This window comes from Vigna angularis, chromosome 2 (assembly GCF_016808095.1).
Source record: "Vigna angularis cultivar LongXiaoDou No.4 chromosome 2, ASM1680809v1, whole genome shotgun sequence".
NCBI lineage: Eukaryota > Viridiplantae > Streptophyta > Magnoliopsida > Fabales > Fabaceae > Vigna > Vigna angularis.
In genome coordinates, this window is record NC_068971.1 from 16,055,990 (window position 1) to 16,072,788 (window position 16,799).

General features: G+C 35.0%; 1 protein-coding gene across 1 annotated transcript; it reads left to right on the forward strand.

Moving 5' to 3' along the window:
* Nucleotides 1–5,364: 5,364 nt before the first annotated feature.
* LOC128195291 (uncharacterized) lies at nt 5,365–5,862 on the forward strand. The gene has a single exon (XM_052872532.1). The coding sequence runs from the start codon at nt 5,365–5,367 to the stop codon at nt 5,860–5,862; it is 498 nt and encodes a 165-aa protein (XP_052728492.1).
* Nucleotides 5,863–16,799: the final 10,937 nt, after the last annotated feature.

A 16,799-nucleotide genomic window follows, 5' to 3' on the forward strand; every position in this document is an offset into this window, starting at 1 on the left:
TGTGAGTAAATGTAATTGCATTCATGTCTTAGTTTAGGTCATTTGCATGCATAATTGCATTCATTGAAGGATTTAGTCATGGATTATCTTTGTTTCGGATCATACATTGGCATTTTGTGTTTTTATTGTAGATTGATGATTCTAAGTGCCAAAATCACAATTTGGGAAGAATTGATGTACAAGATACCAATATGAAACCAGAGAGTTCAACAACTGTGCTGTGAAAGTTCCCACAACCTGTGGAGTAATATGTGGATTCACGTAAGAAAACAGAATTAAAGCAGAGAAGAACACAGGCAGAGTGGGGAGTTTTCCATGGGCTGTGAAAGTTTCCAGGAGCAGTTATTGAGCAGTTATTGATCTCTTTTATGACTAATTTAAAGAGATTAAATTAAAGGAAAATTGGAGGAAGTTAGGGAAAAGGAAAACCACTCTCCTAAAAAGGAGGAATTGGTGGAAATGATGGGAGAGGAATGAAAACACGTGGAAGGGGGAGACAAAAAGGGATTGACGTACAACAAAGTGCTTCTGCTTCATCTTCTTCTTGGAGCTTTTGGCTGCAACATTTTGGGGGAACTTTTTGCTTTTTGATTTTTCTTTTCCATTATGCAGAACTAAATTTCCTTTTGTTAGTGGATTGATGTAGTGCTTTGGATTATATTTTCTGATCCTTTTTCAATTGATGTTAAGTTCATTTTAATTATCCCAGTGTTCTATTTATGTTTTAATGTCTATTCTATGAGCAGTTTCACAGTTGAGAGATTGGGAATTGCTTGCGTTTATAAATAGAACAGATTAGATGCTGTCACAATTGGGAAATTGGGCAGGACTAGTTAGTTGAATTGAGATATGATTGTTCTTCATGATCTTGTTGAATTTGTAATTGGCCTAAGGGATTGGGGATTCAAATTCAAGGGATACGTTTGCTTACTGAGGGATTAGGGGTAAACAAGCTCTAAATAAACTCAAGTGGATAATTATAATTTACACATCGATTGAAAAGGGGAGGAAATTATATGAAAAGGTATGAAATCAATTCTCTAACATTGTTTATATCATTTGAATTTCCATCACTTGTTTATGTTCATCATTTCACTGGATAAATTTCATCACTCAAAATTAAGTAAGTTAGTAAACTGGTACTCAACTCATTCAATCCCAGAGGACGATATTTTGTTACTACAATTACGATTGGTACACTTGCCAAACGTACATCACACTCTTTTAACTCAAGGATTTTGTTGCCTAGAAAAACCACTTTTCTTCTTAGCCCAGCCTCAATATAAGCCTTGAAAAGTCCTTGTGATGATAACTTGCTTGTGAGTGTGTTTGATATGTGGTTAAATGAAAGGCAAAGTTGATTCATGTGGCATTGTGATGGTAGAGTGTAAGAGTGTCACCTCATTATACACCTTTGAGTTGAGTGAAACACTTTTGAGTGCTTGAGTGAAACACTATCTTTGGTGAGGAATAATTCCATGCACTTTATGATAACATTCTTGCTTGGTTGTTGATTATTCATAAGAATAGCGTTTGTTGGATAATATGTGATTATGTGAACACCAAAGCATGTGTGCATCTTGACTGAATTCTTTTTGATGAGCGGATTTGAGTAATTCCTTGTCTTGAAAGAAAGAGTTTTTGAATATGGTGAACCATTGTATGGATTGGTGGAAGACTGAGTTACATCTTGTTTGCTTGAGGACAAGCAAAGTTCTAAGTTTGGGTTGTGATAACGGTTGAAAAACCGTTATTTTCGTACTTAATTTTGATAATCAATCAACCATTTTTGACTTACAAACTTGCTTTAACTCATGTTTTTGCTTTAGTTTTGTGAATAAGAGAGTTGAAGGTGAATTTAATGGTTTTGTGCTAGATTCCTTTGATTTTGTAGGTTATTGGAATGATTTGAAAGAAGAATTAAAGTACCGGATGGTTGGAATGCAAAAAAGTCAACCAGTAACCAGAAAAGTCAATCAGTCAACCAGAAAAGTCAACTAGTCAACCAGAATGCAGAAAAGTCAACTAGAGTGCAGAAACAGATGCGTTGAGCGGTAATTACCGCTGAGCACCAGTTTTGAAGTGCCAAAATAACCGCTGAGGGCTAAAAATGCAGCGGAGCTTCATTCTGGAAAGCCGCACTTACCTTTGAGCGGCAAAAGTGCCGCCGAGCGCCATTTTTTTGGGCTTGGTCCTGTTTTCTGAGCTTGGACCTGTTTTTCGTTATTTTTATGTTCTATTTAAGGACTTGTACATCCTAGGGATGGTATCTTTTGGAAGAACGAAGGAAAATCACACTTCCTTCACCCCTTGGAGGAGGATTTTGGATGCTCAAGCTCCAGTCATAAAATTCTAGGGTTCTATCTTTCATTCTTTCATTATTTTTCATCTAGTTTCACCATGATTATGGTGAACTAAACCTTCATTGTTGTTGGGGAATCAATGTAATCCTCTGAAGCTCTCATGTATTGAATTGGTTCTTTAGTCCATATGCTTTCTATCATTAATTGTTAGGGTTTTTCTTCTATACTCTATGCATGCTTTGTTTAATTCATTCAATTACATGATCATTGATTTTATTTGTATGGACACATATAGATAAATCTACACATGAAGGAACTCTCGCAATAGTAACATTGCCTAGACATAGGCATAAGAGGATTAGTTGTCTTTACGCTTCTGTGCGAATGTAATGCATGAATAATTGCTAGGGAGATAAGACATTATAAACTAGTGATTAGGAGTAGGCTTTCTTCATCAAGACATTGGGTTTAAGGTAAATTAGAAAGTGGCATTAACATTAATGAAGAAGATGAATTCTTGAATACATGAGAGTGGATAGGATGAATTGAAAACCCCCAACAACATCATCATTCCATATATTTCAATCACATTTTGCTTCTTTTGTTCAATTGATCAATACATGCATTCATATTTACTTTTTAGTATTTGCATTTAAACCTACAAGACTTTGTTCACAAGTCTAATTTAATCAACCAATCACATAACTGTTTAGGCCATGAGTCCTTTGGGAAACGATACTTGGTCTTACCATTTTATTATTACTTGATACGATTCGGTTACACTTGCCGAGGGTTTACAATGGTCAATCTCAGATCTCAAAGGTATAAGTCCAACATATTGCATGCAGATGATATTCATGGAAGATGAGTACAAACCAGTTGCTCAACCATAGAGGAGGCTCAATCTAGTGATGAAGGAGGAGGTGAGGAAAGAAGTGCTAAAGTTACTTGAAGCTGGCACTATTTATCCTATCTCTGACAGTGCATGGGTAAGCCCAGTACAGGTCGTACCAAAAAGATGAGGGATGACAGTTATTTTTAATGAAAAAAATGAGCTCACACCCACAAGGACTGTTATAGGATGAAGGATGTGTATTGACTACAGGAAGTTGAACACTGCTACTAGAAAGGATCACTTGCCCCTTCCTTTTATGGATCAGATGTTGGAAAGACTGTCAGGTCAGGCTTTTTATTGCTTTCTGGATGGATATTCAGGTTACAATCAAATTGTGGTGGAATCAAAAGACCAGGAGAAGACGACTTTCACATGCCCATTTAAAGTTTTTGCCTACAGAAAAATGTCGTTTCGGTTATGTAATGCTCCAGCAACTTTTCAGAGATGCATGCAAGCCACCTTCGCAGATTTAATAGAAAAATGCATTGAGGTCTTCATGGATGATTTTTCATTATTTGGAAGTTCCTTTCATGAGTGTTTGTCTAACCTGGATATTGTACTTAAAAGATGCACCCAATCCAACCTTGTTCTAAATTGGGGAAAATGACACTTTATGGTCACAGAAGGTATTGTTTTGGGGCATAAAATTTCTTCCAAGGGAATTGAGGTTGATAGAGCCAAAGTGGTAGTTATTGAAAAACATCTGCCACCAACCAATGTGAAGGGAATCAGAAGCTTTCTGGGTCATGCTGGTTTCTACAGAAGATTCATCAAAGATTTTTCAAAGATTGTCAAACCACTAAGTAACCTCCTTGTCAAGGACGAACCCTTTGTGATGAATGATGAATGCCTTCAGGCATTTGATATTTTGAAAAAAAAAATTGATTTCTGCCCTAGTAATTGTAGCTCCTGATTGGAACCAAGATTTTGAGCTGATGTGTGATGCCAGTAATTATGCTATAGGAGTTGTCCTTGGCCAAAGAAGAGAAAAGGTATTTCACACTATTTATTATACAAGCAAAGTTCTGAATGAAACCTAGTTGAATTATGCCACCACAGAAAAAAATTTCTTGCTATTGTATATTCCTTGGAGAAATTTAGACCATATCTCATTGGGTCTAAAGTATTTATCTACACAGATCATGCAGCTATAAAGTATTTGCTAACCAAGCCAGATTCCAAGCCGCAATTAATTAGATGGGTGCTTCTAATACAAGAGTTTGATGTGAAAATCCGTGACAAGAAAGGAAGTGAAAATTTAATCCTGATCACTTATCTCGGTTGGTTAATAGTGAAGTTACAAGCAAGGAAGCAGAAATCTGGGAATCCTTCTCGAATGAAACACTCATGTATATTCAACAAAGGTCGTGGTTTGCTGATATGGCTAATTTCAAAGCTGCAGGAGTAATCCCAAATGATCTCAATTGGCAACAAAGGAAAAAATTTGTCATTGATGCCAAACAGTTTATTTGGGATGATCTTTACCTGTTCAAAATTGGGGCAGATAACCTTCTAAGGCATTGTGTGACTAAGGGAGAGGTGGAAGGAATTTTATGGCATTGTCATGACTCACCTTATGGGGGGCATTTTAGTGGAGAGAAAACAGCCGCAAAAGTGCTCCAGTCAGGATTTTATTGGCCGACTCTGTTTAAAGATGCTCACAATCATGCTAGAAACTATGATAAGTGTAAAAGCACGGGCAATATCTCCAAAAGGCATGAGATGCCATTGCAAAGCATATTAAAAGTAGAAGTTTTTTATTGTTGGGGCATAGATTTTGTTGAACCTTTTCCACCCTCTTTCAATAATGAGTATATCCTGGTGGCTGTGGATTATGTGAGAAAATGGGTGGAGGCCCTGGCCTGCCCCAAGAATGATTCAAAAACTGTCATCAAATTTTTGAAAAGGCAAATTTTCTCCTGGTTCGGAACACCCAGGGTACTTATCAGTGATGGAGGATCTCATTTTTGCAACTTTCAACTGGCAAGGGTACTCAAGCATTATGGTGTGAGACACAAGGTAGCTACACCGTATCATCCAAAGACAAATGGTCAAGCTGAGGTTCCCAACAGGGAGATAAAAAGAATTTTAGAAAAGACAGTGGCTTCATAAAGAAAAGATTGGTCTCAAAAGTTGGATGATGCCCTTTGGGCATACAGAACTGCAATGAAAACAGCTATTGGATTATCTCCTTTTCAAATGGTTTATGGAAAGGCATGCCACATTCCGGTGGAGATGGAACATCGGGCTCTGTGGGCTTTAAAATTCTTGAATTATGATTCTTGTGACACTGCAGAAAAAAGGAGAAGGCAAATTATTGAGCTTGAAGAGATGCGGTTGCACGCCTATGATTCTTCAAAAAATTACAAAGAAAAGGTGAAATTTTATCATGACAAGAAGCTAGTAAAAAAAGTCTTTAATCCAGGACAGCAGGTACTAATGTTCAATTCACGACTGAAACTTTTCCCTGGAAAGTTGAAGTCCAAGTGGTCTGGTCCATTTATGATCAAGAATGTTCTTCCACATGGAGCAGTTGAGTTAATAGATCCAGCATCTGAAGATCCACAAAGAAGTTGGGTTGTCAATGGACAACGTCTCAAGCATTATTTGGGTGGTGAGGTGGAATCCCTTTGCACAGTCATGGAGTTGGTTGATCCAGATTGAATTTATTGGGTCAAGCTAGTGACGTTAAAGAAGCGTTTACTAGCAGGCAACCCAGCTTTCTTTACTTTTCCTTGCTTTTATTTTATTTTTTTTATTGTTGAACTCTTTTATTATTCCTTTTTTTTTATTTTTTTTTCTGTAGTATAGGAATGACGTACTTTGCTCTATCTTATTACAATGGTTTAGTTCTTCTAATTTTGTGTTTTGATGAGTGTTACTTTTTTATGCTTATTGTTTGGATTGAGGTTGAGATGATGCATGATGTGAAAATACACAGGTGGTTGCTTCTAACATGTGAAACAGGTGCTTGAGGTAAGACTTGATTGAGATACTGAGCAGGATGTTTTTCTGAATTCTGGAACTTGAGAGTTTACCTGTGTGAGTTTTGGGCTTCAGAGTTGTTGTGAATAATTGCTATTACTTTGGAAGCATAAATGATTTTGCCCAAATTTTCTTTGATTGAACTACTTGCTTGCAGGTTTCATATGATCAAGGCCATCTTTTGTTTTCCCTTATTCTTTAAGCTTTCATAAATTTTTCCACTGAAAAGAAAACCAATTGCTTTACCTTTTGAACCTTGAGCCTTAATCATCTTTTGAAAACCCAGTTTTAAATTCTTTACCTTGAGTTGAGTTGAGAATATTTGTGAGGTATTGAAAAAGGTTCAAGTTTGGGGTTGCTGGTAAGAAACCCCACTTTTCTAAGCAGTGAGCAATTGAAAAGCAACAGAAAAAGAAAAATCAAAAGGAAAGAAAATGAAAGGAAAAAGGAAAAATAAAAAGAAAAGAAAGTAGAGCTCACTGCAAGGGAAAAAGGTTGGGAAAGATCTTCTTGAAAAGAGAACCTGTGAGTAATTGATAAATTTATAAATGTCTCTCTTAACTCAAGGAATTTTGATGACTAGAAAAACCAATTTCCTTCTTAGCCCAGCCAAGTTACAAGCCATGAAAAGCCCTTGTGATGACAACTTGCTTGTAAGTCTGTTTGATTGTGGTTAAATGAAAAGCAAAATTAATTTGTGTGACATTGTGATAGCAGAGTGAAAAAGGCACCAACTCTATACACCTGTAAGGGAGTGAGATACTTTTGAATGCTTGAGTGATACACTTTTGAGTACTTGAGTGAAACACTTTCCTTGGTAAGGAATAGTTCTTTGAATTTCTGATTACATCTCTGCTTGGTTGATTGATTACTCTTAATGACAGCATATGTTGAACTGTTTGAGCATCACTTTGAGTTATTTGAAAGAAAGCATTTGTACAACTGGACTGATATTCTTATGATGGGCTTATTGAAGTGATGATTTATCTTGAGAAAAAGATTGTGAAAAATTGTTGAATCACTGTGATAATTGTTTAGAGCTGAGTTACATTCTGTTTTTCTTGAGCATAAGCAAAGTTCTAAGTTTGGGATTGTGATAACGGTTTAAAATATCGTTATCTGTGATGTAATTTTGATACTAAATGCACCCTTTTTGACTTAGAAACTTGCTTGGACTCATGCTTTTTCATTCGGTTGTGTGAATAAGAGAGTTGAGGTTGAATTAGATGATTTTATGACTAATTCCCTTTGTTTTGATAGAAAATGAGTTAATACAGGAAGCAGAGATGAAGTGCTAAGGATATAGAGCTCAGAAAGGCCTAGAAAAGCACTAGAAGAGGCTTGGGCGACCTACAAGAGGCTTGAGCGTGGAAAAATCGACGTCCGCCGCCCGGGCGCCCTAGGCCGCCCGAGCGCCAAACCCTGAAGCCTGGGCGGAATTGAAGGCTCAAACCCTACGGAAATCGACGTCCACCGCCCGGGCGCCCTGAATGGGGCACCCGAGCGTTGCGCGTTGCAGATCCGGCCCAGTTTTTGCTATGTTTTGACTCTTTTGGACCAGGCCCTGTTTCTACTCTGTTCTGACTCTATTTAAAGGATCCCGATGATCTAGGTTTTGTATCTCTGGCTAAAGCAACACAATAGCACACTCTTCTACTCTCTAAAGGCGGATCTGGAGGTGGGAGCTTCCTCTTCTACTCTTAGGATTTCAATATCTCATGCTTTTCCATTATTCATATAGTTTCTCCATTTCTATGGGGAACTAAACTCTATTTGGTTTTGGGGAAGGATGTAACCTTGTGAACTCTCATGTATTTGAATTGATTCTTAATTTATATGCTTTTTCAATAATTATTAGGGAATTCATCTGTTTCAATGCTTGCTCTATTTAACTCATTTAGTAGCATGATTTATGAATTGCATGAGTGTCGGGAGGTTCCCTACAATTCAGGTTCTTGTTGAATTCTCCCAAGGGTAATATTTCTCAGGGATGAGGGTATGAGTACTTGGTCGTCTTAAGCTCTTGATCTTCAGACTTAATTTTCTAGGAACGCTAGGAATTGCACGAACTAGGAATTAAGGCAGGCTTATTGCGTCGAGGGATCGGGTTCTAAGTAATTTAGTGAGTGACGTTAATATTAATGTAAAAAGAAGAATTCTTATATACATGAGAGTAAACTTGGTGAAATCAAACCCTAACAACATAATCATGTCATTTTATAAACAACCTCCGTTCATCTTTGTCTTACTCTACTATTGATCAATTATCATTCATATTTAATTTTATGTCTTTGCATTTGAAACCAACAATCTCATTTTATTTAAGTCTTAATTAATTGAGTTATCACACAACTGTTTAGAGTCGAGACTCTTCAGGGATACGATACTTGGTCTTACCATTTTATATTACTTGTGCGATTCGGTACACTTGCCGATCCTTCAACAAGTTTTTGGTTTCGTTTCTAGAGATCAAAAATATTGTCAACATACATTTTGGTGTCGAGTGTGTAAACGAATCATGTGAATCATACGGGAAAGGTAATATGATAGACAAATCTACACTGCACCATATGGGACTTCAGCATGGTCAAGATAGGTGGTTGTTCAAAGATGAGCATGCTGGGGAAGAAGAAGAAACTGCAAGTGCATCATCAGCACCACATAGAGTTCACTTTGAATTCGAAAAGCACATGGTGAGGCAGATGCACTCTTTATCTGTCATATGTCAAACTATTCGTCAAGATGTCAATGATATAAAAGAAATGTTGCAGATGAATGCATCTAATGATGAAGATGAAGAGTATGAGGAGAATGAAGAAGAGAGTGAAGCAGATGAAAGTAATGATGACATGTTGACGTGTCAGATGAAGAAAAAATAAATATAAGAAAACAATGTAGAAGTTGATAAATTTGAATTAAAATCTTTTTGTGTTCTGTTTTTGTTTGTTTTCTTTTGTTACAACAGCTATCTAAGCCGTTAGTAATTTCTAGTTGTACCCATCTTTTCAATATTAATGAAATTATCTTTTGGTACTAAATCTGTGAATGGTGATTGATTGACCGAATTGGCTAAGTTGATTAAATCTGATTAAATCACTTGTATGAATGCAATTCAACATTTCATTGTTACATCATTACATTGCATATTCATACTTGAACTATGATAATGGTTATTTCACAATTATACTGCATGACTAATGCTAAATTTATTTGAGATGAAAAGATTATGCAGGAGTGTTGATTGATAACTAAGATGAAAGGGATATTTAAAAATACATTGTAGAACCAAATCGATTAAGGAGATTCATAATCGATTAAATTTCATCAACTAGTTTGAAGTTTCTAAACTGCTGAAACATTTACTTTTAAACCATGACTTCTGATTTCATGTGTGTTTTACTCATCATAAATCTCTATATTTGAAATCCGTTGTAAATCTCATATGAGTTTATGAATGATAACATTAGGTTGTTTTGTTTCAAGTTATATCTAAAAGACTCTGATATTTGTGATATTCTTTTGATACTCTGCTTGAAAATGTTTGAATGATACATACTCTGTTATATCTCTATCATGCAACCCTGATACTGAAATATGATATGCATATTGATAGGGGGAGTTTTGTATCCTGTTACATAATTTATCACATATTAAAACGGGGAAGAAATTAAAATCATGTGAATATTGCTGACAGGGGGAGCATCATATTTTTCTGATACATGTGTTAATGCATCTTGATAACAGTTGAAAAACTGTTATTTTTATACTTAAAATTGACCTTAGGCTTTGTTCTTTTGTAGGGATTTGGGGAAGATGATTTGGGGGAGATGATTTGAATGGATTTGAGTGGATTTGAGGATAATTTTTTTGTTGTTTTTTTGAGTGGATTTGTGGGTAATTGAGAGTGGATTTGGAAGTAAAGTTTGTGAGAATTAGTGTAGGATTTGATTGATGTGACAAATTTAAAAAATTAGTTCAATTGGTAAAACTTGAAGATTACCAAAATGCCCCTAGTTATTAAAGTAATATAAAATGTTATTTATTAATGTTATATTTAATTGTAAAAATGTTTATAAAGAGACCAAAATCATAAATATTTTTTAAAATTAATTTTTAAAAATTATAAAAATTATAATGTAGTAAAATAAATTTATTTTTAAATCTAATATTTGTTTGTAATATAATTTACTACCAAATTAATATTAATATTATTATTATTAATTTATTATTATTCTTAATATTAATATTATTATTATTAATTATAATAATAATTATTATTATTATTATTAATATTATTATTATTAGTTATTATTATTTATTATCATTTATTCCAATAACATACCTTTTATTCTTATTTTAAATTAAGTTACAAAACATTTCTAAAGAAATAATAAATATATGAACACGATTTAAAATATTTCCTCCAAACTCTTTAAAACACTGGTTTATTATTAATTTCTTTAAAACATAATTTACCCATTTGAATATTTTCCTATTTTCAGCTACAACAAAACTTTTCTTTCTAAATTTAACTGAAAATTTTATACGTTAAACAAAAAAAATGTTAAATGCAATGTCAGAAAAGTACTCTTCATTGTTGATTTAAGAACAAATAAAATCATGTACACTTGCATTCATCAAGCAATACACAAAGAAGCCATTGTTGCAAATAAGCAGTTTCAATAAGAGTCCTCCTTGGACAATCCGGATCTGGGCCCGTTTTTTCTGAAGATGGCCCGAGAAACAATAACGTCCAACCATAACTCTAAGGTGTAACCGGTTAGGCTTCACGTGTAACCGAATACGCCCCACTGTGCAACTCTTCTTCATCATCAAACCGGTTACGCCATTCTTTGTAACCGAATACACATCCCCTCTTCAACTTCGTCGTCATCGTCAACCACGTTCTTCCTCGTCCATTAACCATTGTCTTCTTCTTCATCACCGTGAACACCTTCAACCTGCAACAACCACACCAAAATTCAAAAATAAATATTACCTCTACCCCGTCCTCACTGCGAACACAAAACTCCAGCACACAGACACACTTCTCAGTCGCCCTAAGCTGCATAAACGAGTATGATTTTTTATGTTAAGCATGGCTGAATGGTTTGTTTGGAATTTTTAAAATAGGACGGGGCAAAGCAGTCTTTTCCACTCAAATCATCGCAAATCTTCTCAGATTAGCGGGATGCTCCTTGTATCTGAATCTCGCAAATCCTCGCTTTTCCCTCCGTGCAAATTGTGGCAAGCGAACATGACTTTCTTCGCGAATCAATCTTCGCAGATCAGCGTGAACAGGAGTATCCACGCAAAGGAACACAACGTTAAAGACAACCTTTATGACTTAGAAACTAGCTTGGAATCATGCTTTTGTTTATGTTTTTGAAATAAGAGAGTTGGATGGGTTTTATGCTTGGTTTTCCTTATTTTTGCAGGTTCCAAGATAAATTGGATGAAAGAAGTGAAGTAGGAAGAAGTTGGAATCAGAAAAGGAAGTGAAAAGTGCACAAAAAGAGAAGACACAAGTACCGCTCAGCGGAACTTACCATTGAGCGGTGTTCTTGAGGTCTCGTAGTCACCGCTGAGGGACAGAAATGCAGTTGAGCGTCAAACTGAAAAATCGCACTTACCGCTGAGCGGTATTTACCGCTGAGCGCCATTTTTATGGATCTTGGGCCACTTTTCTGTATTTTTAGAATACTATATAAGGTTTTAGTCGACCTAGGTCAGTCATCTTCGGCTGGAACGAAGCGGAATACACTTTCTTCACCCCTTGGAGGAGGATTTTGGATTCTCAAGCTCCATTTTTCAAATTCTAGGGTTTTATCTTTCATTCTTTCATTATTCTTCATCTAGTTTCACCATGATTATGGTGAACTAAACCTTCATTGTTGTTGGGGAACCATTGTAATCCTTTGAAGCTCTCATGTATTGAATTGATTCTTTATAATATATGCTTTCTTTCATTAATTGTTAGGGTTTTTCTTCTATACTCTATGCATGCTTTGTTTAACTCATTCAATTGCATGATCATTGATTTTGTCGATATGGACACATACGGGGAAATCTAGACATGAAGAAATTCTCCCAATAGTAGTATAAACCTAGACATAGGAATATGATGGTTGGTTGTCTTTAAGCTTCTGTGCTAATGTAATGCATGAATAATTGCTAGGGAGACAAGACATTGTAAACTAGTGATTAGGAGTAGACTTTATTCACCAAGACATTGGGTTTAAGGTAATTTAGAAAGTGGCATTAACATTAATGAAGAAAGATGAATTCTTGAATACATGAGAGTGAATAGGATGAATTGGTAAACCCCAACAACATAATCATTCATATTATCCATCAACTGTTTTTGCATTGTTCTAGTCCATTGATCAAAACCTTGCATTCATGTTTATTTTTGCATAATTCAACAACAATATTTTCGGTTACAAGTCTAAGATAATCAACAAATCACATAATTGTTTAGGTCGTGAGTCCTTTGGGAAACGATACTTGGTCTTACCATTTATTATTACTTGATACAATTCGGTTACACTTGCCGAGGGTCAACACATCTCTGTGTGAATCAATATCTTAATGTTTCAATTACATTACATTATAAATCCTTTTTTCCTAATGCTCAAAGGGTGAGAAATAATCACTAGTAAAAAAATATCGTATAACGTTGTTGTTTCTGGGTCTTTCACGTCGAATTCGAGGTCAACGTCATATTGGGAGACGTTAAATTGGCGTTGGATTTAAAAAATTCGACCTTAATCAAATTGACATCGAATTTTGTTAATATTTGACGTTAAGCAATTTTTTGTTTTTTTTTAATTAATTGTGATCCTTTTTACAACTCTACGAGACCTGAAAAGCAGAAAAATAAATTTTAGTTTTTGGTATTTTATAAATCATGAACTATCAACGTGTAGTATAGTATCAACAACAAACAACAAATCAATTCAATCAAACAACAACAACAACAACAAACATGTTCAACCAAATAACAACAACAAACAAGTTCAACAAAAAACAACAACATACAAGTTCAACAAATAAGTTCTTCAAAACGAAAACGAAAACTAACCTTCAAAAGGTAGGTTCATCGGAATAAAGTGTTTCCAACCGTGAGAGAGAAAGCAGAATGCGCCTATGAAGGACAAGAACACGAAAATAATCGGTCAAAACAAACAAAAATTATACATAAAGTAGTTAATAAACATGCATTTGTATCAAATGAAAGAAAGATTACTTGTCATGGTCGTGAAACTTCGTTCGAGAAAAGTTTGAGAAGAGAAGAGGGTCTCGCGCGCTAAGATAAAGTGAATGAATTTTCAATCTCACGTTCAAATTAAAAAGGGAAACTTTTGGCTGACAAATAATACATCGAAGCTCCTACAAAATTCAACGTATTATATGTGGTTTAAAAGAAAAAAAGAAAAAAAAGAATTAAAAAGGGGTTACTTTTTGGCTTATGGCTGATAAATAATACGTCGGAGCTCTTACAGAATTCGACGTATTATTTGTTGTTTAAAAGAAAAAAGAAAAAATTGTTAAAATAGAATGAGTCAATTTCTCACACCAAGAGGGGGGTGAATTGGTGAAATGTAAAAATAAAATCTTTTTCACAAAAATGATGCCTTGATACTTTTCTTGAATCGCAATGTAAAAGATTTTCAATTCAGCGGAAATTTAATCGAATTAATGCAGAACGTAATCGATTGAATAAAGAGAGTAGGGATGAAAATTTCAAACACCGTGTTTATATACTGATTCGGCCAAGCCACATCCAGTGTCCTTCCAACCATAGGAAGCCAATGCACTATAATGATCAAGGTTTCTACAATAAGGCTTTTATAGCAACCACACGTCAAAAATATAAAACACTTCTCTAACCCTCAAATCAAGATATAGGCAATACACAACAAGACCAGCAGCAAGAATCCCCTCTTCTGCTGTCTAAACCCTTTGAGACACTCTCAAAGTCAAGAACGCCGCACGCTCTTCTTCCTATAATCACAATAGGGAACCTCAAACCAATCTTCAAAAGATTATAGAATCTGATCTCTCAATGACACCCAAATGTGCAAGTTGATCAGCCATTGAAAAACACAGTAATCTTGCTCTTCAAGAAATCACAAGTAGTTGATCATCATGGTCACTCTTGTTTCTTGGAGCTTTTATTTACTTTCTATAAGATCACAACTTTCTGCAAAATATATGAAAATGTTAGAATCATAAAAGTTCTTACAGAAATCAAATTTGCGTTAATTTATAGAATAACTTATCTCAAACGCATTTTAATCGACTTAGCTACTAATGCATTCGAATACAACAATTATGTTATAACAGTTAGCAGTAATCACGGCAATTAATTGAATGTACAATTAATGCAGTCGACTAACATTTAATGCTTGGTCAACACAATCAAAAATATGACCGTTAGACATTTATGTCAAGCATTAACAGTAATTCAAAACAATAACATACTTAATCGAATACAGCACGCATGCAATCGATTATGCAACAGTGTTAACCATAGTTTTAAAAAAATTTCTCTTTGAAAACTCTCACAACACATTTGAAAATAGTTTGTGCAAAGACACAAGATTTAATCGATTCACCCCATAATGAAGTCGACTTAAAACTGTTGTTTTGCCACACATTTGAATTTAACATAAGTGCTTGTGGTTTTCCTTTTCAACATCAAATGTCATGCATTCACACATAAAAACACATATGTAACACAGTGATATGCAATGAACAACACAAACAAGCTCTCATATATGCTTCAACAGATTTAACACAGTGATCAAAAGCATATAACATGTAAATATGGAACATGTAACACAAAATATACATGTGTGTTGTCATGTCACAACAGAAAAGTATATCTGTGTTGTGTTATGCATATGTGGAATATGTACATGCTTACTGTTTATATGCACATAATATGACAAATGCATATGTTGGACATATTGTGTTGGTTATGCATAATATTGTGATTATATCTATGTATGCACATTGTATGTTTTTTGTGCAATGAAAACCACAAGCATAAAAGCATATATGCATGACATAATCGATTACAATGTTTTAGTAATCAATTAAGGTCATCGGACATGTTATGTTTTTAACTGTGGCAAAACAACAAGTTTGAGTAGATTACATTAGTTGTTGAATCGATTAAAACTCGTGTGTTTGCATATATTCTTTTCAAAACTGTTGTGATGAATTTTGAAGGAGAAAAGTTTTCAAAATGTGTCGAAGTGTTAACCTAATCGTTTACACATTTTATGTAATCAATTAAGTCTATTATCTTTTGAAAACAGATTTCATGTTTGTCATAATTCTTTAACGACCATATGTTTAAATATGTTTGACCAGCATTAATTACAAATCGATTACATTAATTGAACATTCAATTAAGACCTGACTTTGTTGTAATGTTGTTACATCTGCTTTAATGTAACCGATTACATAAGTAACTGTTAAGACCTCAGCAAGTGTACCCAATCGTATCAAGTAATAATAATTGTTAAGACCAAGTATCGTTTCCCAAGAGACTCATGGCACTAAACAGTCATGTAATTACTTAACTAATTAAGACTTTTAAGAACAATTTAGGGTTTTGAATGCAAGAACAAGAAAGTAAATATGAATGCACTTTTGATCAATTAAAGAAATACACATAGGTGAATGAATGATATTGAAATTATGAGATGGGTATGTTGTTGGGGTTTAGATTTCACCTAGTTTACTCTCATGCATATATGAATTCATCTTCTTCATTAATGTTAATATCACTTTCTGAATTACTTAAAGCTCGATGTCTCGGCGAAGAAAGTCTATCCTTAATTACTAGATCATAATGTCTTGTATCCCTAATAATTAATTTCTGCATTACGATTAGAAGCTTAAGATAACCAAGCGTTATATCCCTATGTCTAGGCAATAGTTCCCCTTGGAAAAATTCCCCAAATCTAGGTTTCCCCGTATGTGTCCATATCACGAAAACCAATAATCATGTCATGAATGAGTTAAACATAACGAGCATAGAGCAAAGAAGAATAACCCTAACAATTAATGAAAGATACAAATATCAATTAAAACCAATTCAAATACATGAGGTTCATAGGTTACATCATCCCTGAAAAACAAATTGAATTTAGTTCCCCTTGTCATGGAGAAACTAGATGAAATATGGAATGAGAATGAAAGATAAACCCTAAAAACTGAAGAGGAGAGCTTCCGCATCCGCTTCTGCCTCCAGAGAGTTGGCAAAATCTGAATTTGTGTCAATTATGTCAAAAGATACTCCCTCTAGGACGTCCAAGTCCTTACATACATGCCAACGTTGACACCGCTCAGCGCCCTAAGTGAGCTTGCGAGAGGAGTGGCACTCAGCGCTCGGGGAAGGGCGCCCAGGCGTGAAACATTACATGAAGACTGGAGCTCAGCGTTCCTAAAAGGGCGCTCAGGCGCGAATGCGAGACTCCTACGCTGAGCGCCCTAAAAAAGGGCGCCCAAGCGTCCTGCGACATTATGCAGCCTTCTCTTCTAGTGCTCTTTCTGTCCTTTCTGAGTTTCAACTTCTTGACAATTTAACTCGTCTTCCA